The sequence below is a fragment of the Netta rufina genome (genome assembly GCF_964035555.1).
Source record: "Netta rufina genome assembly, chromosome: 2".
Classification (NCBI taxonomy): domain Eukaryota; kingdom Metazoa; phylum Chordata; class Aves; order Anseriformes; family Anatidae; genus Netta; species Netta rufina.
In genome coordinates, this window is record NC_140124.1 from 35,091,310 (window position 1) to 35,117,275 (window position 25,966).

General features: G+C 41.4%; 2 protein-coding genes across 10 annotated transcripts; one reads left to right on the forward strand and one right to left on the reverse strand.

The window, feature by feature from the left end:
* HNRNPA2B1 (heterogeneous nuclear ribonucleoprotein A2/B1) lies at positions 1-15,586 on the reverse strand. Of its 4 annotated transcripts, XR_014618205.1 has the most exons (12): positions 15,419-15,586; positions 10,809-10,919; positions 9,862-10,008; positions 8,140-8,350; positions 7,722-7,823; positions 7,542-7,631; positions 6,914-6,976; positions 6,319-6,438; positions 5,956-6,078; positions 5,123-5,205; positions 3,672-3,802; positions 1-2,825 (listed from the first exon to the last, which is right to left on the reverse strand). XR_014618205.1 is itself a non-coding variant. In XM_084282138.1 (11 exons), the coding sequence occupies exons 1-10, from the start codon at positions 15,446-15,448 to the stop codon at positions 5,144-5,146; spliced, it is 1,050 nt and encodes a 349-aa protein (XP_084138264.1). In that variant the 5' UTR covers positions 15,449-15,586; the 3' UTR covers positions 4,486-4,970; positions 5,123-5,143. The 4 variants fall into 4 exon arrangements, 3 of the variants coding, with proteins under 3 accessions (XP_084138264.1, XP_084138263.1, XP_084138265.1); XM_084282138.1 differs by lacking the exons at positions 1-2,825; positions 3,672-3,802 and adding an exon at positions 4,486-4,970 and having other exon boundaries at positions 7,551-7,631; XM_084282137.1 differs by lacking the exons at positions 1-2,825; positions 3,672-3,802 and adding an exon at positions 4,486-4,970.
* On the forward strand, positions 14,978-25,966 carry CBX3 (chromobox 3). 6 transcript variants are annotated; one of them, XM_084282141.1, is made up of 7 exons: positions 15,735-15,826; positions 17,231-17,281; positions 17,792-17,860; positions 21,147-21,289; positions 22,806-22,971; positions 24,356-24,450; positions 25,323-25,966. In XM_084282141.1, the coding sequence occupies exons 2-7, from the start codon at positions 17,258-17,260 to the stop codon at positions 25,447-25,449; spliced, it is 624 nt and encodes a 207-aa protein (XP_084138267.1). In that variant the 5' UTR covers positions 15,735-15,826; positions 17,231-17,257; the 3' UTR covers positions 25,450-25,966. The 6 variants fall into 6 exon arrangements, with proteins under 6 accessions (XP_084138271.1, XP_084138269.1, XP_084138268.1 ...); XM_084282140.1 differs by lacking the exon at positions 15,735-15,826 and adding an exon at positions 16,624-16,671; XM_084282143.1 differs by lacking the exons at positions 15,735-15,826; positions 17,792-17,860 and adding an exon at positions 15,237-15,252.

A 25,966-nucleotide genomic window follows, 5' to 3' on the forward strand; every position in this document is an offset into this window, starting at 1 on the left:
TGTAGTACTGCTACAGGAAATCCACCAAATATATGGGCCACTCATTTTCATACAAGAATGTCGAGATAGTGACCAAGAGCGAGTGCGCAAAGGAGAAGAAAAAAACCAAACACGTATTGGTGAAAACTTCAATGAAAGAGCAATACTAAATGAACTTAGCCACAAGCCACCCTGTTCACACAAGGTAGCAGCATGGGAGGTCACACAGTATGTTGGTGAACTACACGGTCCCCAGTCACTACTGACCCAGTATGTTCATAGCAGTCAGTGTCAGACACGGTTTCAACTGTTCATTTTTTACTGCTGATAAATTAACTAGTTCTTGCTTTCATACATTTTAATAACCTCTGTGAACACAAACTCCTACTGCAATGCAAATGGGCACTGCTAGCTACAAAGCAAGAGGACAACTGTTAAAAGGGACAGTATGGCTTCTGGCAAGACAGGTCAACAGGACATGAAAGGGGGGTCCCAGGGAAGCTCCTTGCTACCAGTATCATTGTATGAAGGAGAAGAGAACCTGACATCTCCTTCAAGAGAGAGAAGGGAATTAAAAAAAAGTAACAACACTTAAAGATTTCACTTGCCTCATGCATTCTGCTTTGAAACAGAATCAAAACACTGAGGTGACAGGGAATGAATGTACTGCTTCGTTATGTTCTCTGCTAGTCATCCTCTTTCCCTAACGCCAAGTTGTCAAAATGAACTCTGCTGACGGCACTCTTCAAAATACACGTGTCTTTCAGGGTTTGGTTTCACAGCCCTTCCCCCAGCCCCCAGTAATATGATTTCATCCCCCAGAAAATACGCATGTTAATCAAGACTAAAAGAATGTCATCTTCTTCCCTACACATGACGAAGTTTCATCCCTACTAATTTTATAGTATCCAGAAAACTCTCTCATTTTCTAAGCAACTTTCAATGCAACGCTTAAAACTCAAATAGCAGGGAATGTGAACAAAATTCAACTTTCATTGTTAATAACTGAGATCACAGACAACCTCCCCCACCCCAACAACAAGTTATATTGTCTTGCACGTTCAACTTATTTGCGGCAAAGGTTTGCTTTAGCAAGCTGTGGCTACAACTGACAACCTGATTTTCTGTTTTCTTAAAGTATTTCAACATACCGAACAGCAACATTACTTTCCATTTTCAAAGTGAAGTTGAGTCTATAGAGGGACATAAAACCAACTTATCATAAATTAAAAGAAAAAACACACATTATCTAAAAATTAAGGAGCGGTAATTGACCAATTCAGTTTTTATTCAGAGTTGCTAGCTGTATTAGGTCGACTCAGTGATGACACGTCTCACTGAACTCATCAGCAAAACACTGATTTTCATTTGCTTTAACTCTTACGTACCAAGAAAAAGAAATCAAGGAAGTTTTAACAGTAAGACAACAGGAAACTTACTCAAATGCTCCAAGCTTTCAAGACTTCAGACATCCAGTAACTTAAGTTTTTGCATGCTACTACCCCTAGAGATAATGCCCATTCCCAGTAGATGGAAAGTAAAACATTCACATGGAAAATGTAACATACATAATTAAGGAAATTTGGAACCTTGTTGCAAAGCTATTGAAAGAGCACACACATCAAACAGAAAGAAGAATTACTCCCCTTTGAAGTACTTTTTCAGTTAAGTGATCTGAATGTGGACTTGTCAACTGTAAAGAAAACTTCCATTAACTAGAATCTATGTTCCAGGAAAGAAGGCAAATTCCTAATGAACTGGTCAACTCATTCTGCTGGAAAGAGCAAAGTAAAGCAGATTTTGAACGTCTTCATTTTCTGCTTCCGTTGCAGCCCACTGGACACCTATGCAAATATTTCAAAGTTCAACTTAAAAAACATACCAAAAAATATTTTTGAATCATTAAATAGTACTTTTGAGTTATATAAAGAACGTTAAAGACATCACAATTCTACTAAGCATATACATTTCAAGTTTAGAATAAATTATGCAAGCAATACATTCCCAACCGGAGCTCTCCCAAGCTCATGCTTGTTTTTTTCAGAAGATGCAGCTATCAGTAATACAGTTCTGGTACAGCAGGAACTCTTTTTTCCATTCCGTCTTTCACTATTGATGCTAAAAACTCTTTAAAGGTAAGAAGGAAAAAGTTATTTACCTAACACATTTTGATGAACTGTCTTGTGGTTAGTTTCATTAACAGGAAAGGAGGAGATATTTTTAAAATTTGGTAAAAAAAACATAGCTATTTTAAAGCAATTTTGTCCAAAAGCAAAAAATAATAAGCAGGTTTCATGTGTAGCACTGTTTCTCCCAACAGAGAACAGGTGCCTGTGTTCAGAGGTACAAGTTCTGTGCATACACTTGCCAAGTTAATGTGGTTTTTAAACCCACCTCAAAATGGCATGTTTCGAATCATGGAAGGTCTAAAAGCTGCACATCAACATTATTTAATGTTAGACACACACTAAGTTTTATTAAGCATTACACTAGAACTATTTTGGTATAAAAATACTTTATTTTAAAGCTATGAAAGTTATAAAAATATGTAGTTAAACCTTCAACTCACAGAATGTTTGCTATTTTAACATTAGTAATTTGTTTCTCCTACCGAATCTGGATTTTATTCGAAAGGTTTACAAGACAATTATTACTATCATTTAAAAAACCCAGCATTACAGGGAGCTCTACTAATTGTGATATTTTATCAGTATTCATTTAACCTCTAGGTTTTTTAATGAAGGCAGCAAAAACAACTATTTTCTGATGATACAGAATTTCTTATTTCTTGAAGCGTTTCTGTGGTTGACCACTTCTTCATTAGTTACCTGCAGCATGGCACCTTCCTGCCAAAGAAAAAAAAAGTGTATCTGAAGATGTTTATCACATATGTCTAAACCAAATTACCAATAGGGGAACTTCAGCCTTTTTTTTTTTTTTAAAGTAATAAGCAGTTCACTGGTGTGTCTAACACAGAAGGAACAGGACTTCTGTTAGCTGAGTCCACGTTCTTCAGTAGGTAGTAGCCTGTCAAAGGCAATGGAACTTTGAAGTTAGGGTGTGGGCATTTGTTTTGTTGTTTTTGTTTTGTTTTCTTGGTGGGTTTTGTTGATTTTAATTTAAAAAACAGATCTAGAAGAGTATGCCACCCATACTCGGAATAACTCATTAGTTGGTGAGTTTTCATTAATTTGAGGAGCAAACATTGAATGCATTTGCGAGTAAGGCTGACTGAATTTGGCACTAAGGTTTATTAGCTGCAAGAACTATAAAAAATGGTGGAAACCTCATCATTCTAGCCAAATTCCAAATTAAGTAATTACATTATACACTCATAAAATACCACCTGCAGTTTCATTTGAAGTTTTCACTTCCCCTCCTAAAGAACTGCTTATGCAGTTGCTATAAGAATGGACGACACATTCCTTCACAGAGGCAGATGTATTCTGTGGTGCAATTTTTTTTCCTTACACGTAAAGTCTAAAGTTACTTGGGAACCTTCAGGATGAAATGTGTTATATAAAATAGATTACAGTAGACAAGACACATAACAACATCGTTCATTTTCAACAGCACAGAGCTACCTTCATTGCATTACCTTGCAACCACCATAACGCATAGACTCCCAAGAAAAATAAAATGTTGCAGGATGCAAAAATAAAGTTGTATGATTTAATTAACTTGTGACCTACCATTTTAACTACCAACACCAGGGATGGAACCCTTGCAAAGCTTTACTAATGGACACTTGCAGGTCTCATTTGTTCAACTGTAGCAGAGTACAGTGGCAGCAGTCTATGCTTGTCCAGGGTTCATATCATAGCTAGATTCCAGTAGGAAAAAAATATGTTAAGTAGCTGAAATTAACAAAAATTTGTTTGTAAAAAATTTAATAATACAAGAAAACAGGATTCACAAATTTCTCTTCAGTTGGTAATTGTTAACTCAATTTATTGCTATGTTAAACTACATAATGATAATCACTATACTGAAAGAATACTGTCATATAAAATTAGTTTCTCATTTTTTGAACAGTAAGAAAGGAAAAAGTAAACAAGATCTTACCTAAAGAAGTTTAACTGATGCTTAGAACTAGTTTGCTCTACACCCTCAGCCTTCGTTGGCATCCTTATAACACTACCGTAGTTAAAGCTTTGCAGAAATACAGCGCAGCTTTTTAAGACTGGCTGAACTTAGTGACGTTTTCAAGAGTTCTCTTGTACTAGACCTGTGTCCCTGGAAGAGTACCTCGCTGGGGATATTTCCTTTCCTTGCCATTGAAGAAGCAGCATCTAAAAGATCTAAAAACGTGTTTCTCCTTGCAGAGATATCCCTTAAGTTATCTAGATATTTAAATCTGATCATTTACAGACAACATACTTTTTTTCTGACCAGCATTTAATTTTACATGTACAACAATAAGCTTTATATTATTTGTGGGACCTTATGCTACCCACTCCTTGCCTTATTTTACAGTATTAAAAAAAAATCTAAAATTACACAATATTTCCTTTAGAATTATTTTATTAAATCATAAATGTACAACAGCTTCTTAACTCTACACACGCACTTAAATTTTTAAAAGGAAAACGTTATGTCTTATTACACCATGATCCTGGCTAATAGCTTTTCAAAACTTTGAGAAAAATCTTAAAAAAGGTTTCACATGTCACCTGAAACTTACAAATTTAACATTATCAAAGGAATGCTTCTACACTTACAAAGACCACTAGAAAGAAACAACAATTAAAAAGCTAAGAAACTGTCTCAAAGGCATTTTTACAATCCTTCCTCCACAGTAAGGTAATGTTATTAAATAATCCAAATCCATTCACAAAATGGCTCTCTGCATCTGCTCTGGTGTCTTCTGCCATATCACTGCATATTTATGCATGACTGAGATAAGTGTTTCCTTAACATTGTTATTTCGATAACCTGAAGCTGTTCTGTTACCTCTGGGCTCTCATCCTCTCCTATTTATACAGTGAAGCCTGTTTCAACAGAAGTAAAGAGTAAAAAAAATAGGTTATGAAATTATTCATCTAACCATTTTTTAAAGGAAAGATAATATCCTAAAAAGCTTTTAACTCCTGCAGCTACTCTCACGAATCACTGCAATTTTAGCATTTAAAAACATACTTACCCATGGCAAGCTTGCAGAAGCTCAATAACGGCTCCTCCCTCCATAACCACCACTTCCTCCACTGCCCCCTGGACCATAGTTTCCTGCAATTACAGGAAAGCAAGCAACAGAAGAGTTACATCTGTACACTTCTCAAATTAAAAATGCTTCTGATCACTCTATCGAGATTAGCATCCAATTTACTTCCAGAGATATCCAACTCAGATTTTAACATTTCACTGTCTGCACCTTACTAACACCAAAATAAACTGCCAGAGGAACTACGGGTTGAAATCTTAGATTCAGCAGGGCCACATGTAATTTAATGCCCTGTACTGTCTTGAGACCAAGAAAGGGTTTCTTCTTTCAGTTTCCATTTCACAGGCTTTATACACCATATTAAATAACATTTAGACAACTAAAAGCAGGAAATGACAAAAAAGAATTGGCACTAAAACAAGAGAGAAACAGGAAAAATCTCAGGAAGTTTAGTGGACATTATTAACTGGAGTATGAAGTAGACTATGAAGAGTATGCAATGAAAGCAAAGATAAAGCTTTCCTACCAATCTTTACAGATTGGTATCTGTACAACATGTTGTAATAGTTGTGGGGGAGGAAGAGGGATGCATTTTCCCCAGTACATGCTTTACAGTCCAAAGAACTGTAAAAAAAAATTGTAGCCAACTCATATAACTACACAGACAAAAAACAGGTACTGTGCATCTGCTAAAGAATCTAGCTATTAAAGACTCCAGCTATTTTTACCTATCAATCTTCCCTCCCACCTCCCCAAAGAGCCAGAGCTTGCCCCACTCTGTTTGGCTCAAAGGCAGGTCAGGACACAAACAATACCTCCACCATATGGTCCCCCCATGTTCCTGCTGCCACCAAAATTTCCACTCTTCATTGGACCATAATTGGATGGCTGCTGGTTGTAGTTTCCAAAATCATTGTAGTTTCCACTTCCGTAATTGCCTGCATTATTAACACAAGAGTAGAAATGCCCAGATAAGCTAAAACATGCATGGGATTATCTCATTATTATACATTTTAATAAAACAAGATTGTACAATGATTCCAGCAGCATATGAGCTGCTTTTTTTTTTTTGTTTGGAAAGTTGAGCTTGCTAACCCCACCCATACACCTCCCAAATCTCAACCGACTTGCACTAATTTACAACTGAAACACTTGATCCTTTCAAGCCAGTAGGTTACCTCCTCCATAGTTGTCATAACCACCTCCATAGCCCCCACCCTGGTTGCCATATCCAGGTCCTCCTCCACCGTATCCTCCTCTTCCTCCTCCGTAACCAGGACTGCCACCGAAGTTGCCACCTATGAAAATACAATCCTTTAAAATAAACCTTTCAGTGTAAAAGGCAACTCAATTCTAAATGGAGGATATGTTTCTGTTTACAAGTCTACAGAGGAAGAAAAGGGTGGGAGTTTTATGAAGGCACGTATCCAACTCCCACCCTAACTGAATTGTGAGTGAAACCCACTAGTCAGACTGCCTAAAGCATCGATGAAGGGACTTAAATCTCTTTTTTCCAGACAATTTAAGAAATGCTGCCATTCTAAAGAAAAGGGCATACATAGTCATCAAGATGCATCTTTATATGGTAAACCATATGGTTGTGGTGCGAGCCAACACCTAGGTGTGCTTCTTAAAGCCAACGAAATAGCTTTGGCATTTGAAGTAAGTTTTACATGAATAGTAAGTGAAGGTATAAACATTTCAGAATGAAGAAAAAGAATAAAACTGGAAAAAAAAAGCAAAAACAAAACCCCACAACAGAAGTAAACTAACCTCCAGGTCCTCCACCATATCCATTATACCCATCACCAAATCCACGGCCACTCCCATATCCATCTATTGGAGGAAGAAAAAAAAAGTAATTTGGTACAGGTGAATTTAAGTGAATTCTTTTATTATCCAACCCCTATGACCTTAAGAACCAAATCTCACAGACACATGGATTTAGAAAAATGCATGTCAAACACCTCATCTAATCACTCCTCTACCTCTTGCATTTGTAAAGGACTGAAATCCATTTGGACATAGCATACACCCAGTTAGCTTGCACATAACTTGCATGTTCAAGAGAGAACCCCTCCACCATAGAGCTCATGAGTGCCACATATGATTACAGACACTAAGTCTCTGAATTCCTTAGCAGAATCACTGAGTTTAGGTTAATTTTGGCATCTAATAAAATTCTTTTAAAATTAGGTCACTTGAGTTACATGAATAGCCACATAGTCAATTTGCATACTATGTAAGAGGTCTACAAGTTATTCAAAAAAATACAAAACAAAACAAAAACCACAACACTTTAGCAGTTACAGCTGCATTTAAAGTGAACAGAAGTAGCTTACAAAGTTACCCGAAATCTGAAGGATGATGTAAATGAGAAAAAAAGGTGCTACAAACATGCCTGTCTTACCGGCTCCCCCTCTGAAATTGCTGCCAGGCCCTGGACCAAAGTTGCCACCACCTCCACGTGCATCACCAAAACCAAAGTTCCCTATTAACAGTTGAAAGTTTTAAAGCAGTGAAATCACAGGAAGCGAACACAAAAATGAACTATAAAGCACTAAGCATTACTTGCACATACCTCCTCTCCCGCTCCTAGAGTTCTGAACTTCCTGCATTTCCTGTCTAGAGAGAGCTTTCCTTACTTCTGCATTATGGCCATTGATGGTGTGATACTTCTGCACTGTAACCACAAGAGATAAAATACGATGAGCACTGAAGTGCTCCTCTGGAAACAGACAAGAACTGCCAACTACCAAAAATGAAGTAATTTCCAAATTAATCCATACACTTCTCATCATTGTTTTAAAACCTTGAATGCCAAAAATATATTTAAACAAAGAATCCAGTACTTTATTTAAAAAATAAGCGTTCCCACACAACTCAACAGAAATATGACATGGCAAACGTTCATGCATTTAAAAATTTAGCTTCATACAATTACCATGACTGTAAGCATTAGTATTATCAGATGGAACAGTGACATGAAGATTACTCACATACGATTTTATCCACAGGATCATGGTCATCAAATGTAACAAATCCAAACCCTCTCTTTTTACCAGACTGTCTGTCAGTAATGATTTCAATAGTGTCAATTTTTCCATATTCCTCAAAGTAGTCACGAAGGTGGTGCTCTTCAGTGTCCTCTTTAATACCACCAACAAATAGTTTTTTCACAGTGACATGAGCACCAGGTTTTCCAGATTCCTGTTACAAGAACACTCCAAATTACCACAAAGAAAGGCAATTTTTTCAATTGCTATTTTGCCAGGATTTCAGGCATGCAATACTAATAAACTAAAACTTTCAGACACTGAGGTATTTCTCTTACAGCGTATGTCCCTACAACCTCTTTGTAGGGTGGAAGGCAATGCTGTTACTCTCCCAACCTGCATGAAAGTTTTGAACGCCCTGCCAAAGACACATTCAAGTGCTACTAAATGCCTAAAGGTAAATAAAAAGTCTTCAAGTAGATTGAGAGAAAAATGTGAGACCAACTGCTTGAAAGAACTGAAGGTATCCAGTAACGAAAAATTAAAAATTGTGCTCTAGTTTAATTAGAATGGAAGTGCGTCAGATTTCTCTGTCCACCTCCCAACCAGCAGTGAAGCCCACATTCCACATCTCAACAAAGCTTCAACTACAGCAAATCCACAGTCAAGCTCTTCAGCCTCTCCAAAATACAAATACACAACTCCTTGCATTCCTTTTAAAAAATAATGGAATTAAAAAGGAAAAAAAAAAAAAAAAAAAAACTTTGTTTTGAGCATTACATTCAAGCCGCTGCAGTAGTTAAGTATAACAGCCCTAAAGCTCGTTAGCAGCTTTGCATGTATAAACAGTATGTACATACACTGCTTTAATTATGTTTTTCCAAATACTAATTAACCCTGCATTCTTCAGGGAATGCGAAGAAAACTGGGATCGTTAATAATAGAAATGTTTGTGTTTGTTTCCGTTTTCCCTGACCTATGGGGCACTTCATTCAATTCCACTTCATCAATCCAAATACATTAAAAAAATGGTTCAAATACTACTCTTGAACTGGTTATATCCTCCCAGAGCTCTGACGAGGCAGTGAACAGAAGTCACTTAGAATCTGTACTTGCTCCTCAAGTATCTCTGTGCCCCAGTAACCCAGCTGAAAAGCCTACAGGTATGCTACGCTGCCTTCCTGTGCACCCACCTCATTTATAGCCTGGAGTTTAAAACCAAATATGCCTGAAGCAAAAACGTGAGTAGTCCCTAAGTTGATTTTTAATACTACCACTGGGGAAAAAAAAAAAAAAAAAGTTCCTGCACTATATGTTGGTCACTTCAGTCACCTTTGAAGAATACCCAGAAGACTGACAGGAGCTCATTAATTTAAGATGTAGTAACGATTCCAGAGAAGAGTTGGTTTGGGATTTGCTTAATTACATTCAACACGTTTCAGCTAACAATACTTTCCAGACCCCAGTTGCATCCCTTGCAGATATGATTCACAACCAAAATAACTAAGAATTTACTATAATAATAGAGGTTTATGTAATATAGTCAATTAACAAACCAAAACCGTGGGAACCGTGCCCCAGCCACACCCTTTAACCAAGAGCACTTAAGCCCAGACAATTTCAAATAAGAACAAAGCAGAGGTTTGTTTGTTCTTATCTGTATTCTGACCAAAACAGAGGTTTATTTCTCAAAGCATGAGGATCTGCTTTCAAACACATATTTACCTCTCTAGCCACAGCTCTCTTAGGCTCCACCACCCTTCCATCAATCGTGTGAGGTCTTGCAGCCATGGCCGCATCAACTTCAGCCATTGAGGAGAATGTTACAAAACCAAACCCCCTTGATCTTTTGCTTGCAGGATCCCTCATTACCTAAAAACAATGAGCAAGTTTAAACCACATCTACGTGTCTCACGTGAAGCTTAACAGTAACGATATTTGGAGAAAACATACAAACCTAATTCAAGTATTTCTTGGTTTCAAAATACATATGAAGCAGCAAGCTATCAAGGACACAAGCAGCACTGCTTAGCCATCACAGAAGTTCAGAACATTGCTCGTTCTCTACCAGTAACTCAGAAATGCTGCTAACAAAAACCCCATAGCTGTGATGCATGTTTAGATTTGTATTTGCTTTCTCTGAACTCAAGTATTTCTTTCAAACTCCCCGAAGAGCACACTTAAAAACTGGCTCATGAAATACAGATTTACTGCTTCCAGAACAAATTCACTGGAACGACTTCTGCAATAGAAAAAATAAACGTAGAGAAGATCCCAGGCTGCAGAAAGCCATCCTTCCCCAGGTTCATGGGGCTGCCTACCATGGTATCGGCTTTCTGCCAAAGGTTACAGATCACACTGTTGCAGATGCAGTCATGCTCTATGTGCTAATTTCAGTGTCATCGCTGGAAGTGCATTTTGAACAGTTGTAACAAGTGGTTGTAAAATGAGAAATTTTACAAAAAACAGATGTGAATGCTTGCTAATATTACCAGCAGACTTCTCAAGACGAAACCTGCAAAAAGCTTTGATGCACTGTTACATATGAACCAACTGTACGTACACTGAAGAAAAGTGCACGCCCTCTTTGTTAAGTTGTTCAAAAAAAACAACTCCCCATTTTTACAATTTCTACAAATTCCATGTCATCGCTGTGCACTAATATAACTTACCACGCAATCTGTAAGCTTGCCCCATTGCTCGTAGTAATTCCTCAAGCTTTCCTCTGTTGTTTCAAAGCTTAAGCCGCCAATGAACAGCTTGCGGAACTGCTCCTTTTCCCTCTATCACAGAGAAAACGATTACGTTAATGTAATTTACAACACTTGCCTGCACCAGCATAATCAGACAGTAAGAAAGACCTTCTTAGAAGTCAAAAACTTTCACTAAGAGATGTTTCCCAAAATTAGGTTTGGCTCTTCAAAGCATTCTACCAGTATTCAAGAAATTAAGCAACATACACGATTCTCTGGGTCCAACTTTATGAAACAGATCTTAATAATGTGCTTCTCTTCCCATCTCTGCCTCCAAATATTAAAAGCAAAGGGCCAAATTTAAATATTTCCAGGAAAAAAGTCCTCCCAAAGACCTGTATTAGACAGCTTTTAAAACTGTGTTGGAGAAAAAAACACTCCAAAGTACCAAAGTGTCCTTATTAGAAATAACAGAAACCCATTTGCAAATTTTTTGCATTTTGCCTCTTTTTATTCATTCAATTTTAAAAATCATTATGGTTAAATTATTGCACATGGATACTATTTAACCAAGGCATTAAAAATATATAAATAAATAAGGCTAAATATGTTCTCAAATGGGTCACTGATTCATATCTCCTCATTAATTACTAAAATGAAGGAAGCTGGACCACCTGTAAAATTTGTTTTGTATTCTGAACCGCAGAGTTAGTTAGTGCTAACTGCATCCCCTCTCAACATCAGGGATATCAGAATTCCATGGAAAAACTACATTTCCCTTTATGGGTACAAAGTATGTTTTTAATAAAAGACCATTACATTTCAGAGCAATTTTCATTGAACTTAGTTATGCTGAATATCTACAATGACAATTGTATCATTTGAAAAAGCCCAAGACCAATAAGAAGGTATTACGTTTACTATTTTGTATGCAGTACTGTAACACAAAAACATCAGCCTTCCAACCCTCTAAAAAATATACTAAGAAGATATCACATCACTGTAACAGGAATACCACTGTATCACAGATTTCACTAGTCCACACGTCAAATACCAAACTGAAAAAAAAAAAAAAGCACTGAATATTAACCCTCTTTCACAGAACGTAATAATTTCATAATCTTGTTTGATGGAGTCAACTGTCCTGCCAGGTTTAATCCCAAGAGAATGCAAATGCAAAGATCGCATCAGCTTCATATTGGTTGGTCACTCTAAAAACGAAGAACGTTTGCCTTTTTTTTTTTTTTTTTTTTTTTTTAAAGTAACATCTAGTAAACAAGTGCGGTGCACAAATGCTTTCAAAAGCATTAAGCCAGCCCACAGGAAGACCAGCATGGTTTCTGAGGTTGTCAAAGGTAGGCATGATGTAAAAACACGTAGCATGGAACAACACCATTACCAGAGACAACAACATCCCCTCAGTTTTTGTTATTGGCCTATTACCAGCTGACAAGAACTCAAACTGTTATAAAATCCATTTTTTTCCTTCCAATTAACTACTACATTTGAGAAAATTCTATTTCAGTATCACTTAAAAGCACGACATCCAACAGCAGATTCCAAGTATTTTTTCTTCTAAGAAACACGCAGGAAGCTACTACTATCTCACCGTGCAGATGACTAAAATTAGATCAGATTGAGTTTTTAAGCAACAAACCCATGCTACATGAAGCTTCCTTTCATATCATCTCCTAAATGGAATAAAGGAAAGGATGCTGCATACCACACTTGGTCTGAAGCCACACCATCATTTCTCGTTTGAGCAGACTAGCAGAGAAATTTTAAGCAATGATTGCTTAAAATGTCAAAAAAAAAAAAACAACCCACAACTAACTGCCAAAAAACTTCCTCTCTTTAAATTGCTCCAGTACAACTGCTTGAAGATTAGGGACTACTTTCTAGTTTCCTAGGCCCACAAAAGACACTTTTCCCTATAAAATCAATTCTTTTATATCTAGTAACAGAACTAGGATAAAAAGGGTGAGAATCAGACAAATTTAGAAGGCATAGTGATTTTTCCAATAAGTATTAGACTTACTTTTAAAAATATTAATTCAATAGCTTCAAAAACTAAGGCCATCTTTGAGATGGCTGTAACAACTACACTTGCTTTTTAAAAGATAAACATATACCACACATTACTAATAAACATTAAACAGAGTAGCAAACCTCTGGGAAGTTCCTAATAATCTGTCACAGAGCACATGCTCTACCTGAAGCAACATCTAGACACACACAGGTCTGAACATGGCAAAAAGGAAATTCAGTGCTTCTTAAATGAAAACCTGTATGTGACAATGTCCTAAACAACGCTGTTCTGCTCATGCACATGCACAGCCGCTCAATGCAGAGGGGCTGTCTCAACCATATCAGTTTTAGGAGACTCTGGCTACAGTCTGGGATTGAACTCCCATGAGGGTCCAGTAATCTTCAATAATCCTAAATTTATGCTAAAACGGTAATAAGCCTGGAAGAAAGTATGATTACGCCAGTCCCTCTCAGAATCTTGATGAAAGCACTGAGTCAGTAAAAAACAAAACAAAAACATTAGCCATTTCCCACACCCCCCAGTATAAAAGCTGGAAGAAAGACCTCCTTAGAAGTTTCCATAGTACATGCTGTGGCAGGAACAGAGCGAGACAGAGAAAATCTTATGAACTCCTTGGCATCTTCGTTAGTTTGTGTTAAACCTTCTTTCGTAGCCTTAAACCGACGCTTCACAGGACTGCAAAACGCGAAGCCCTTACTGGAAAATTGACCATCAGAGCAGTGAGACGCGTTTCACGCAGCCGTAACGCGTGCACTAACACGCCGAGCTGTCCGCAGAGCTCTGCGGAGCCGGGCCCCGAGTAACCACAACGGTTAACGGCGAGAGGTGGGTGGGATCTCGCAGCAGCTAGCGGCCAAGCCCGCCAAAAGCCCGGCAGGCCCTAAGGAGAAGGCTCTCCCGGCTCTCCAGCCCGGGCAGGAGCCCCGCGGCCCCCCTCCGCCATGTGGCGGCGCCCAGGCCGGCAGGGCCCCGCAGCCGGGCGAGCAAAATGGCGCCCGGCAGCTGCCGCCGCCCGCAGCCACGGCGGTGCGGCGGGAAGGCGGGCAGGGAAAAAGGCAGGGATGGCGGAAACGCCGACCCCTGGCGAACACCCGGGGCGGCGGTGAGACCCAGCGCTGCGGGTCTGTGCGGGGGAAGAGCCCGCAGGAGCCGCTCCCCGCCCCGCAAACCCCCGAGGACCGCAGCCCCCCCCCCCTCCCCTCCCGGCCTCCCGCCGCCATTTTCCCCCCTCCCCCTCAGCGCCGCCATTTCTTAGCGGCGCCACCGCGGCCCGGCCGCGCCTCGCTCCCTGACCAGCCCCCGCGGCCGGGCCGGCAGCCACCGACAAATTCCCGAGCCCGCCGCCCGCCCGCAGATCCACCGCTCCTTCCTCCTCCTCCTCCTCTTCCTCCTCTCAGGGCTGCGCGGCGGCGCCAACGGCCGCTTCCAGAACCTTCCTCGCCGCTAACGCTCCCCCGCCCCCCCCCCCCTTCCCCACTGAGGGAGCTCGGCTCCGCTCCCCCCCCCCCCAAACCAAGGCCCGGGGAGGTTCGCTGGGTGCCCCCCGGAGGAGCCGTCCCGCTGAGGAGCCGCTCGCCGCCCTGCCCACGTACCATGTTCTTCATGGTGTCGGCGTTCCTGCCCGGGAGCACCGCGCAACCCGTCAGAAATGGCCGCCCGAGCTGTTACGTAATTTGAAATTGAGCTCCGCGCACTGCTAGCGCCCTCCTCCTCCTGCCTGCCGACGGCTCGGTTTTAAAAAAATATATATATAAATAAATAATAAAAAAAGAACAGCTCGGAGCCGGAGCTTAGATATCTCCGAAGGGGCAGTGTTTCTGCGTAACGCCCCTCTGTGTTTTTATCACGTAATAAAAAGTCATGGGCTCCGCCAGGAATGGCCGTCTCCGGAATGAGCCGAAGGAGCCCTCGTCGCCGAGCTCATCCGCTTCGGCACCCGCCGGAAAGAGCCGAAGCGCGGCCGGCAGACCCTTCGCCTCGCTTCGGCAATTTCCGGAACGCTCCGAAGCGGGCTAGGCGGCCGCTCGGCTCCCGCTCGGCAATTTCCGGAGAGAAAACGCCGCAGCGCCCGTAGACCGCGCAGCCCGCTCGGCAATTTCCGACGGCGGAAGGCACCCGCCAGGCGCGCCCGAGCGCCTCCGAACCGGCTCGGCAGCGCGTCCCGTGCCCCCCCCCCCCCCACCTCCGGAAATTGCCGAAGCGCTGCCCCTCAGGGCTGGGGGGGTAAAACGGCCTCACCCCCCCCCCCCACACACACACACACAGAGCGCGGCCCCTGCCCCTCACGGCCGGGCGCCATCGCGCTGCGGGGGGGCACCCTCCCTTCTCTTCCCTTCCTCCCTCCCTGCCTCTCCACACGCCCCGCGACAAAGGGTGAGTGCCGGCACAGCGCTGCGGCCGCCCCCCGCTTCCTCCTCATCCTCATCCTCCCCCCTCCCCGAGCGGCCCCCCGCCGCCCTCCTCGCCTCCCTCACGGCGCCGGCCAAAATGGCGGCGGTGGCGGTGCTGTCGGGGCGGCCGGCCCGGCCCCGCTCCTCACCCAGTCGCTCTCCCTGTCGCCGCGAGGCATCTTCCTTCTTTTGGACGCCTGGCGCGGTCCTGCGCTCGCCCCCCGTTGGAGAGACGTCTTGGCCCCCCTCCTGTGCCGGCGGCGACGACGGTAGGCAGCTCGCAGCTGGCGCGGAGGCGGCGGCGTGCGCTCTGCCCCCTCAGCCGCCGGCGCGCTCTGCTCGCCCAGCCCAGCCCTGCGCCGCCGCTCCCCTCCTACTCCTCCTCCTCCTCCTCCTCCTGCTGCTGCTGCCGCCGCCGCCGCTGCTCCCTTCCCCCCCGCCTTCCCCCCGCCCCCCGCCCCAGCCCCCTCGGATGTCGCTGCCGCCGCCGCCGCTCAGTGCGCGCAGGGCGAGAGCCGCGAGGAGACGGGGGAGCGGCGCGGCCGAGCACCATTGAAGTCTGTATCCTTCAGCTCCCCCCCTTCCCCCCCCCCCCCCCCCAAACCCCGCCGCGGGGCCGGCACCCCGCTTCTTCCCCCCCTTTTTTTTTTTAATTTTAATTTTATATTTATTTATTATTTTTTTTTCACCCCCCCCTTTTCGGAGGGAAGGCCTCGGGAAGGGAGGGAGGGAGGGAGGGAGAGAGGGAGGGGGGCGGCCCCGCGGGCTGTGCCGTGGGGGAGGCAGGAAGGAGCTGGGGGGGGTGAGGAGGAGGAGGAGGAGGAGGAAGGGGGGCGCCGGGCAGACAAAGCCGGAGCCCGCCAGCTCTCCGAGGGGCGGCCTCCGCAGCCCGGCCTCCGCCAGCAGCCTCCGGCCGGGGGAAACGTGGCGGGGTGGGGTGCGATGGGACCGGGGAGGGGGGGGGGGGGTGCAGCACCCCCCCCACCATACACACACACACACACACACACACTATTTCCCTTTTTTTTTTTAATCGTTATTTATTTATTTTCCTCTCCGTTAGCGCTGTTGGCTCTTCCTCCCCCTTCCTCCCCCTTCCTGCCCCCCCCGCCTTTTCTCCTTGCTTGCAAACGGGGACGAGGCGAGCCCCGGGAGGGCCCCGCTCCCAGCGCCCCCGGGCCCTGCCGGCGGGGAACGGGGCGGGATCGGGGAGCCCGGGGGGCTTGGCCGGCCTCGGAGGGCTCCTCTCTCTGCGCCTTGCCCAGGCGTACGTGGAAAATCTCAAGTTTAGGAGTTGGCAGTGGGGCAGGGACACAATGCACGCCGAAAAGAGGTGGCCGGTGATGAGAAATGCCGTGGAAAAGGGGATGGATTGTGGCCGACACAGGTTGAATCTGCCCAGGTTAAATCTGCACACCGTAGCTGAGCTGGTTTTGGCGTAGGACCTCGGTTCTTGCAACCCTGAGATTCAGAAGGCAACGTTACAGTTGCATTAAGATAAATACGTGTTCATCAGCACTCACTCCCACCTAAGAGTGATGGGTTACACTGCAGATGTGTAGCTGCTCCCCCCCAGATTCGCAGTTAACACATCCAAGCATGTGTTTTAATTAACTGCTAGAATCTGAACTCTTGCTCCATTGGGTTTAAGGAAATAAGCATCCCTGATGGTCCTCCCCCCTTTCCCTAGAAACATCTCTGTGCCTTAGTAGGCCTTGGGAAAAGCCTTTTTTTCAACCATATGTACCACTTTGTCAGTGTCATTTAGCCTGGCTAGGTAAAAGTGTGTTGCTGGGTTATGCCAGACAAAGTAGTAATCTACTTTTTGTTCTGGATTTAATCCGTGTTAGAAATGTTATATGCAATGAATACCTGGGGGTTGGAACAAGGACCATGCTTGTATTGGGATGCCTTTCTTTGAGTAATGTAAACTTCCTTTTAATTGTCATGCATTTTTCTAGTAAAAGCTCTGCAAGTCTGCAATAAAAATGGCCTCCAATAAAACTACATTGGTAAGTTCATGCACACCTAAAGTATGTAAGGATTTAATCAACATATTTTTCTTCAAACTTATAACTTGGCATCTCCATTTAAAAGATACATCCACATCTCCCCTCCCCAGCATTGTTCTGACCAAAATTTCAGATCCAGAAAGTAAGGCTACTAGAAAGGACATTTATCTTTGGCTTTAACAAATCTGCCATTTCTGCAGAGAGACATTGGGAAAAAGACCAAAAAAAAAAAAAAAAAAGCTCTGCACAATTTCATGTGTCCTACAGTAGAAAACACTAAGGATTTTTTTTTATCCTCCTTTCAGGATACCATGTAATTTATCATATACATAAAAATGAAATGAAAGCAATGTATTTGTTTAATTTCTTCCAGTTTATTCAGGAAAAACTAATTGTCTGAGAAAAGGCAGTCCTTATAGAAGAAAAATAACTATTGGGAAATGATGTGGTGTAGTTAAGATGCCCTTTTACATGATTGTTAACAAATAACAGTTTCTTTGAATTTCATAGGAGCAGAGATTATCAGATGCCAACCCCTCCTGGACCACTTTAATGATGCATTCATGGATCTCAAGTCCTGTAAAGCTTTGCTTGATGTTAAAATATGAACTTTTAAGGGCAATTGGTTGCAGAAGTTGATGTAATTGCCGTTTAACTAGATATTTTGTATATATGCATAGATACACGTGTGTGAAAGAACTGAAAAAAATAGAGCATGAGATGCATCCAAGGTTGGTTGAGGCAGGGAGCTAGGGAAGAATGCACACACACACAAGTCACCATTTGGGTAGCAGAACAACTGACTTGCAATGCGCTCAGAAGGCCTGTTCTTAAATTTCCTAAAATGGTTGCTAATTGACCCAGATTGAGGCACGTTAAAAACTTGCATCAACTCATGGCTTCACAGTGCAGCACGGTGCTTGCTTTACATGATATGATAAAAAACAGCTGTAAGGATTTCATCAAGATGAATGTCTGAACTTTGTGTCAGTAATTGATGGCCCGCTTTTCCCTAATTTGAGGAAGTGTAGTGGTTAGCCAGCTCAGGGAGGAGGTGCCTCAGGGATGGGAACGAGTCCGTGAATGCAGTATTTTTAATATTTTGATGTTGTTCAGGGTTTTGCCGCACAGGTCAGGAAAATCAGTTATGGTTCCCATGGGAACCGTAACTAATTCTGCTTCATTTTGTAGTTCATGCGAAACCTACATATATTAGGGGATAGCTCAGCTCTGGAACTGTAATTCTGATTTTGTTACCTCCTGTATCTTGAAACACTTCACCACAACGTCGTGGCAGCGTTCTCATACTGCCCCTCAAAGAAAGCGCGATTATCCACTGAGGAACATCTGTATCTGGCACAGGTGGCTTCTGAATGCAGGGTGGGAAATGTGCCATAGATGAGTATCCAGTGGTTAAGTGCCCAAAATAAGGCTCAAAACAGGTCACCCTAAAGAAGGGACCCTTTAGGGCTATATTGGACATTTGTACCTTTAGAGTCAGCTGCTGCACTTGCCTGTAAGCTGAGATTTACATGGGCTTGTATAATCTCAGAACTTAAAATTTTTAAAGACCATTCAATATTTCTCCAGGCACTGCAGTTAAATATTATTAACTAGGTTGGAAAGGCTCAAGAAGGCTCACTTCAGAAAGTAGTGCCGTTCAGAAGATGTAATTAAACCACTAATATTTAAAATGAAAAGCAACGTACCCTTGACATTGCTTTTGCTTACTGAACTTCAAGGGGAAAAAAAAAAGCAGATCCCATAATGTTCATTTTCTTCTATGGAAGGTTATACAGATACTTAACAGTCTTTAAAAGTTTTCAGAAATAAAGAGGTTACTTTCATACAGAGGTCCAAACCATTTAAGCGACAAGAATGAGTGAAGCTGAAAACAGTATTAGAAATTATTATATTATTCCATGGAATTAGAGAATTTCAGTCCAGTGGAGAGCACAGATTGAGATGTTCCACTTGTAGCCTGCTTGCTTCATCGCCAATAATTAGTATAATGCCATGCTATAGTGAGTCTGTGTCACTTTTTTCCTGCTTTTTTTGTTGCTGTTTTCCTCATCTCTACCCATTTCTCTTTTTAATACTTTAATTTCTCGAAATAAGCAGCCTTCTTAGATGAGTTGGGCATATTCGTGTTTTTATTTAATTTCGGTCTTGCGTTCTTTTTTCATGTGCAGGCAAAAAAAAAGCCAGTGTGGTTGAGTTGACGCTTCTCAGACATGAATACTGTCTTCCAAAATACACCTGGAGCGTGCAGGCAGTTAAAATCTGATTGGAAGTACATGCTCTGTTTTAAATAATCTCGTCTATACTCCCAAATCGAAACAAGTGTCACACAAATTGTATACAGAAAATTGCTGTTTGAAAAGGAAACTAGAACCTTTTCCTTGCCTTACTTCGTTGTTTGCACCTTCAGTTGCAAATCAGAGTAAAGGTATTTTGGGGAGGGAGAGGAAAAATTGATTACAAAACAAGGAAGAGCACAAAGAGTAGGCTTTGGAAAGACAGCATCAGCTTCTTCAGTTTACAAAAAGAAGACAGTTTTCTTCGCACCTAACCGATATTTTTTTCTGCCTTTCACCACATCAAGACAAAATTCAGCAAAGTCGAAAAATTAGTTTCAAAATTGCTTCACGGTATTCGCAAGCTAACCCAAGTTAATTCTAGAGAAGGCTAGGAAAATGCCATAAACATCAGTGATCCATGATTTTTGCTTGTTTGCTTCTGATGGGTAGGAAGTGTGTTAGTGAGGAAGTAGTTTTCATTTAGGGTGCTGCGTGACTATGTTTTTTGGAGCTTAATAATGCTCCCGTTAATTTATGGCTGCCATTTTAACAATTTCCCTATAAGGAGCAATCCAAAATGGCAACCAAACTTTTTTTGGTCTGTTTGTGCTCCAGAAATGTGATACGGCGATGTTACAGACCTGTTCCAACCTTTTCAAGACTACAAACAAGGAAATTCTGAAATGTGTCCTTCTATAACTATTAAATTGTGCCTTATTAAACTGGGAATGCCTTGAGGATGATGTGGATGTAATATTTATTTTAAGAACTTTGAAGAATATTATTTAAAGTATCAAATGTAAACTTAAAACACTTAAAAGTTTTTTTAAGTTAGCAAAACTTCATTTACATGTTAAGTGCTGTACTTTAAGTGTAGCTGTCTTAAAGTTTTGCGCCTTTGTGACACCTGAATGTAAGTTACATCGGTGCGTGGCTGAGAATGAGGAGGGACTGCAGTAGTTGAATGCTCCTAGCATGCATCCTGGAGCATGCACCCCGTTCAATAATTATCACTCATTATTGAATACTTGTTTATAGTAGCACTACATCATGAACTTTGCTCCCATCAGCTTCTCCTTTTTTGGAAAACGTAGTAACCACCTTTTTTTTTTGAGTAGCATCCCCTTTCTGTTTTATGCATTTTCACAATTCCCTTATTACTTTTCTTTACTCTGCCTTACGCTGTTTCTTGCCCTCTGCCCTTTCACAGGCGTAGAGTTAACTTACAGAAGCTTTATAAAATTTTGAGCATGTAGCACTCTGGGAATGAAATTTATAAGGGGAGTGGAGGCACCAATTGTGTGGACAAAAATATTTCACCTTTATAAAAACTGCTGTTAAGTGTTGGGTATCTCGTTAAGTGACTGAAGAAAACCCAAAATATTAACATGTCTTGCTCAGGTTACCCGACCTCATGCACTAACGTGAAAAGAGTCTGAGCTCCTGGCTGTAGTGTAAATAAGTACCCCATTCCTTGCTGTTTGTTGACCAAAGTTGGATTTGGCCAGTGAAGTAACTGTGTGAAGCAGGAGAACGAATAATGGCAATCTGAATTTCTTTTGTAGCACAAAATGGGAAAGAAACAAAATGGCAAAGGTAAAAAAGTTGAAGAGGCAGAGCCTGAAGAATTTGTTGTGGAGAAAGTCCTGGACAGACGTGTTGTGAATGGAAAGGTGGAATACTACTTGAAATGGAAAGGATTTACAGAGTAAGGCATTCCCCAGTATTTTTTTTCTGATGCAATGCTAAATACTAACCATCTGTTTGAAATAACTGCGTGGATGGGGGGTTGGATGGTGGGGGATGCGTTTTATAGAGTGGAAAGGGGAGGACATCCATAAACATGTATTCAAGAGGGGCAGTCGAGTATGAAAATAAGATAGAAGATACCTAGCCTAGTGTTCATGCTTCATGAAAGTGCTCCAGGGTCCCTGCTAAGTCTTCAGTGATCATTCTTTTGCCGTTGTTCTTTGATTTAGCCTGTGTCAATATCTATCAAGGTAAGCTAGACTGACAGTTGTCATAATATAGGTATACTTACACGTGGGGTAGAACGAATATTGTTTCTGAGAAATAAGTGTTGCAGGGATTTAAACTGTAGGCAGCTCTGAAGTGGTGCATTCAAGGCAGATACTTTGCTTATCGTTTACTTCTTTGAACTTCTCTCGAATTAGGTGAATTTACCAAAGGAATTCTCTGGCATGGTTGCCTGAATTAGACATACCCAAAAGGTAGCTGTCAGTCTCTTTCCCAGACCTTGTGTAAGCACAACTGTGCTTTACCGGCTGGAAAAAGGGGGTGCATTGAATGTTTGTTACCTAGCATTTGAACATAAGTAGTTAAGTGTGCAGGTCCCTTATTGTTGCGTAGCTCTCAAAGCGGTTGCATTGCAACTTTCTGCAATTCTGTCACCTAAAATCTGTGTGAAGATGAGCGCATAAACAGCAGTGTGTTGGCATGCAGGGGCCTTGTTTAAAGTTGCAGAAATATGTTTTAGTCACTGAAAATAATTTGTAGATATCTTGTTCGTGCTGTAGTACTGTGTCAGTATTTGTGTGTGAGGACTTCTGATGGAGTGTTAATTCTTGTAGGGAACATTCATGGATGACTTGAAAATAAATAAAGAAATAAGAATAATAAAGTACATACTGGAGCATTTTCAGTACCCAGCTCTGGACCTGGAGCTCTTGTTCTCTGTAGTCAGCCAAACAAGGGAGATAGAGTTAAGCTCAGAGACAACTTTTGAGAGCATTTCTGGTACAGAGAAGGTTAGATGTACATACTTATACCACTTACAGTGGGTGCTGTATATTTTTTGTTCTCCTCAAGTCTTAGTTTGTACTCTTACAGCATAGTTGGTTTGCATGGACAGTCTTTAGGGAAACCAGGCAGGGAGTCAGTTTAAATGGACGGGTAGATTTTGGTAGGTTGAGGGCTGAATGTCTGAGGTCCCACCAAGATCACAGGACTTAACAGAGCTGCTTATTCTGTACCTTGTGTTTAAGAGTTCAAAAATATTCTTCACGCTAGCAGAGCTTACTTCTTTCCATCTTCAAGTGTTCCATACGTGAAGGTTGTGAAAGATGATGAGAGGCATCCTTACTTAGGTTTAAGAAAGATGACTTAAGTAATGAGAAAAAAGTGGCTTGCTTAAGGTGAGCCATGTGGCTAGTGCTGTGTTTTTCTTCTTTTCCTAGTTTTACATAAATGTGTGTATGTTTCAGTGCTGACAACACGTGGGAACCTGAAGAAAACTTAGATTGTCCAGAGCTAATTGAAGCTTTTCTGAACTCTCAGAAAGCTGGAAAAGAAAAAACAGATGGTGCCAAAAGGAAATCTTTGTCAGATAGCGAATCCGATGATAGTAAATCAAAGAAAAAACGTGATTCTGTAAGTATATGTTTGTGCACTAAGCTTCGTTTCTCCTGTGTCTCTTCCTGTCTGTCCAATCCCTTGCCCTCAACATTCTGTTATGACTTGGAGAGTTAGAAACAAACGTGGGTTTAAAACTGTAAAAATTTCACAGTATCTGGAACCGTGGTTGGAAATTGTAATGATACGTAGCGGTCAATGAGACTGTCAAAATAGTGGGTAAAAGATGATCACTTGCCATTCCTCTATATGACCAAAAGTTCTGACATTGTCCCCTGATGCTTGCTGAATACTTAAAAGCAAGACTGGTTCACAAACAATGTGAAGTGGGTCAGTTTGTATTGGAGCAAAGCATTCATGAATGGAACGAGGTGAAGTTCTGTTCTGGCTCCTGTATGGTGAAGTATGCGCTTAAATAGGTGAGTGGAAAGGTGGCAAAATGTGAAGACCAAGCAGTTATTTAGATTATACTGGACTTGATGGTGGAGAAGGTGTAGAAAGGGTGGCTGAAGAAAACTTACCTTTACGTAAAGGTCTGGGTTTTGCCTACAGTTTAAATGATTGAACATAGTAAGCTTAGTGCTAGTAGGTGCAAAATAACATACATATTAAAATGTGTTCAGAACTTCCCATTTTCCTCTTTAAACTTTCAAACTATAAAAATTTGAATCAGATCTGGCTGGCAATATCAGTGGTTTACTGAAGACAGCTCTAGGATGTGTGCTGTCAAAAATAGGTGACATTCAAAGGCATCAGAAGGAATATTGACATACAGAAAACAAAATATTATTTGTAGTATTTAAAGTCAGGTGTGTGGCTTGACCCAGTGCAGTAGTGGTCACACTCTGAAAAAGGATGTTGTGAAACTAGAGGAAATAATAAAGGAAACAGGCGTAATATTCTGTACCACTGCTGCGATCTCAGTGAGCCAAGAGGAGTTGAGGTATTCCCTGTGGGTGCAGTTGCACAGTTGGCTCAGGCCAAGCCAAGCGCCCAAGTCTGTTGTTCTGCTGAAAAGGATGTGTTCTTCCCGCTGCCAGGACTGCATTTTGGCTTTGCCCGTTTTGTTGCTTTTCGTAGCCATCCTTGTTTTTTTTGTCTACTATAAGAATTTTAGATTGCTTGTTTCATTTATTGAGCATTCAGAAATAACGGAGAAATGTTGGTGTAGAATTCCTTTATTCTTACTCCGCATCTGAACGCTTTGACCTGAAGACCAGTCATGAGGAAAAGAAATTGTCATCTTCAGGCAATTATTATATGTAATCATAGCTTTTGTAATTATGTAAGGCTGTGCTTTGTTTTGTTCTGTTATGCATGCAGACAAATGCATGTATCTAGCTCTAAAGCCAAAATACAATTTTATCTTGAACTAGATAATGATCTTCTAACTTCTCAATAGGTTGATAAGCCAAGAGGGTTTGCGAGGGGTCTTGATCCTGAGCGGATAATTGGGGCTACGGATAGCAGCGGAGAGCTCATGTTCCTCATGAAATGGTAAGTCCTACATCCATAGTTTGGGTCCATACTACAGGAGGGCAGGCACTTAGCTGGTGAAAAAACGTCATTTCAGCAGCCAGATGCTGGTGGTCTGCTTATTAACCTTGTGTTTGTAGAAAAACAGAACTTGTGCAATCATTCAGTACTTACTCCCCCTTTCTTCCAGAACCAAAATGACTTCAGGTTCTCTTGGTTCAGTTATACAGAAGTAGAAATTCAAAAGAAAATATGGAAAACAGGGATAGTTGTCAGAATAAAACACAAAGGAAAACATTAAAAAGGAGCGTATTTTTGTGTAGTTCAGTTGTAATTGATTAGTTTTTCCATAACTGATCGTAAGCAAAAAGCATAGATGTATGTAAGCACAAAGCTGGTTTGTAACATCAGCATACACTTTAAAAAGGAGCCTGAAGCATGTCAAATTGGAATGGTTTTTTGTAACCCCAAGACAGCACCAGGAATGGCAGTATAAAATGCAGCAAGTTACTTGCATAAACATTTAATACAATTTGGATGTAAATAGCACCTCTTAAGACTGATGCTACTGCGTTTCACTTTGAAGTTTTGATTATGCTTTAAAAATAAAATTAGCAAAGTTACACTTACTTCATTATGTACTGCAATTCGTAACAGTACGAACAGTTGCCTTTGAACAGCATTTTCCTTAAAACAGAAAAACCTGGGAAGGAAAGGAAGATACAGCTATGAAATCTTGCCATTAGCGTGGAAATTCTTAGAGCTGCTAAGTTTCTATGAATATGTATGCTTCCTGAAACCCACTGTTGTTAAAATAAAGTGCCCTGGTATGAAAATAAGGTACTGGATTAATAATTATGCGTTTTCTTAAACCCCCCTCTCTTCTACATCAGGAAAGACTCTGATGAGGCAGATCTGGTGCTGGCCAAAGAAGCTAACGTGAAGTGTCCTCAGATCGTAATCGCTTTTTATGAGGAGCGACTAACTTGGCATTCATGCCCAGAAGATGAAGCACAATAATTGTTTGCATTGCTTTTTTATATATATGAATATTAAAACCTGAAATTTGATTTATTAGCAATGTGAGAAGCATACATTCTAACAAGATTCAAATTTGATATTTTTTTGAAGTAGTGTGTTTTGCATCAACAGCAAGTAAATAAAAGCTTTCTGCAACTTGTTTCATTTATCATGAGAGAGCATTTGATACTACTACTTCCTCCATATTAGGTAAAAGCTTTTATAAAACATTCATAAACTTCCATAGTTATTACAGAATCATAATGAATGTCTAAACAAACTCACAGATGTTTTGTAGTCTTCTATACTATTGATGTGCATGTATCTTCTTTACCCAAACCTAGCCCTTAAAACCTGTAGAATCATTCTTTTTAGTATTTGGGATCACTTGGTCCCAAGAAGACCAGGTGAAAACTAACTTTGTAGTAATTTGAATGTTATCAGACTGTATATTGTTTACTTTATTGTAAATACTGGTGAACAGTGGTCAATAAAATAGTTTTATATTCTTCCTTTA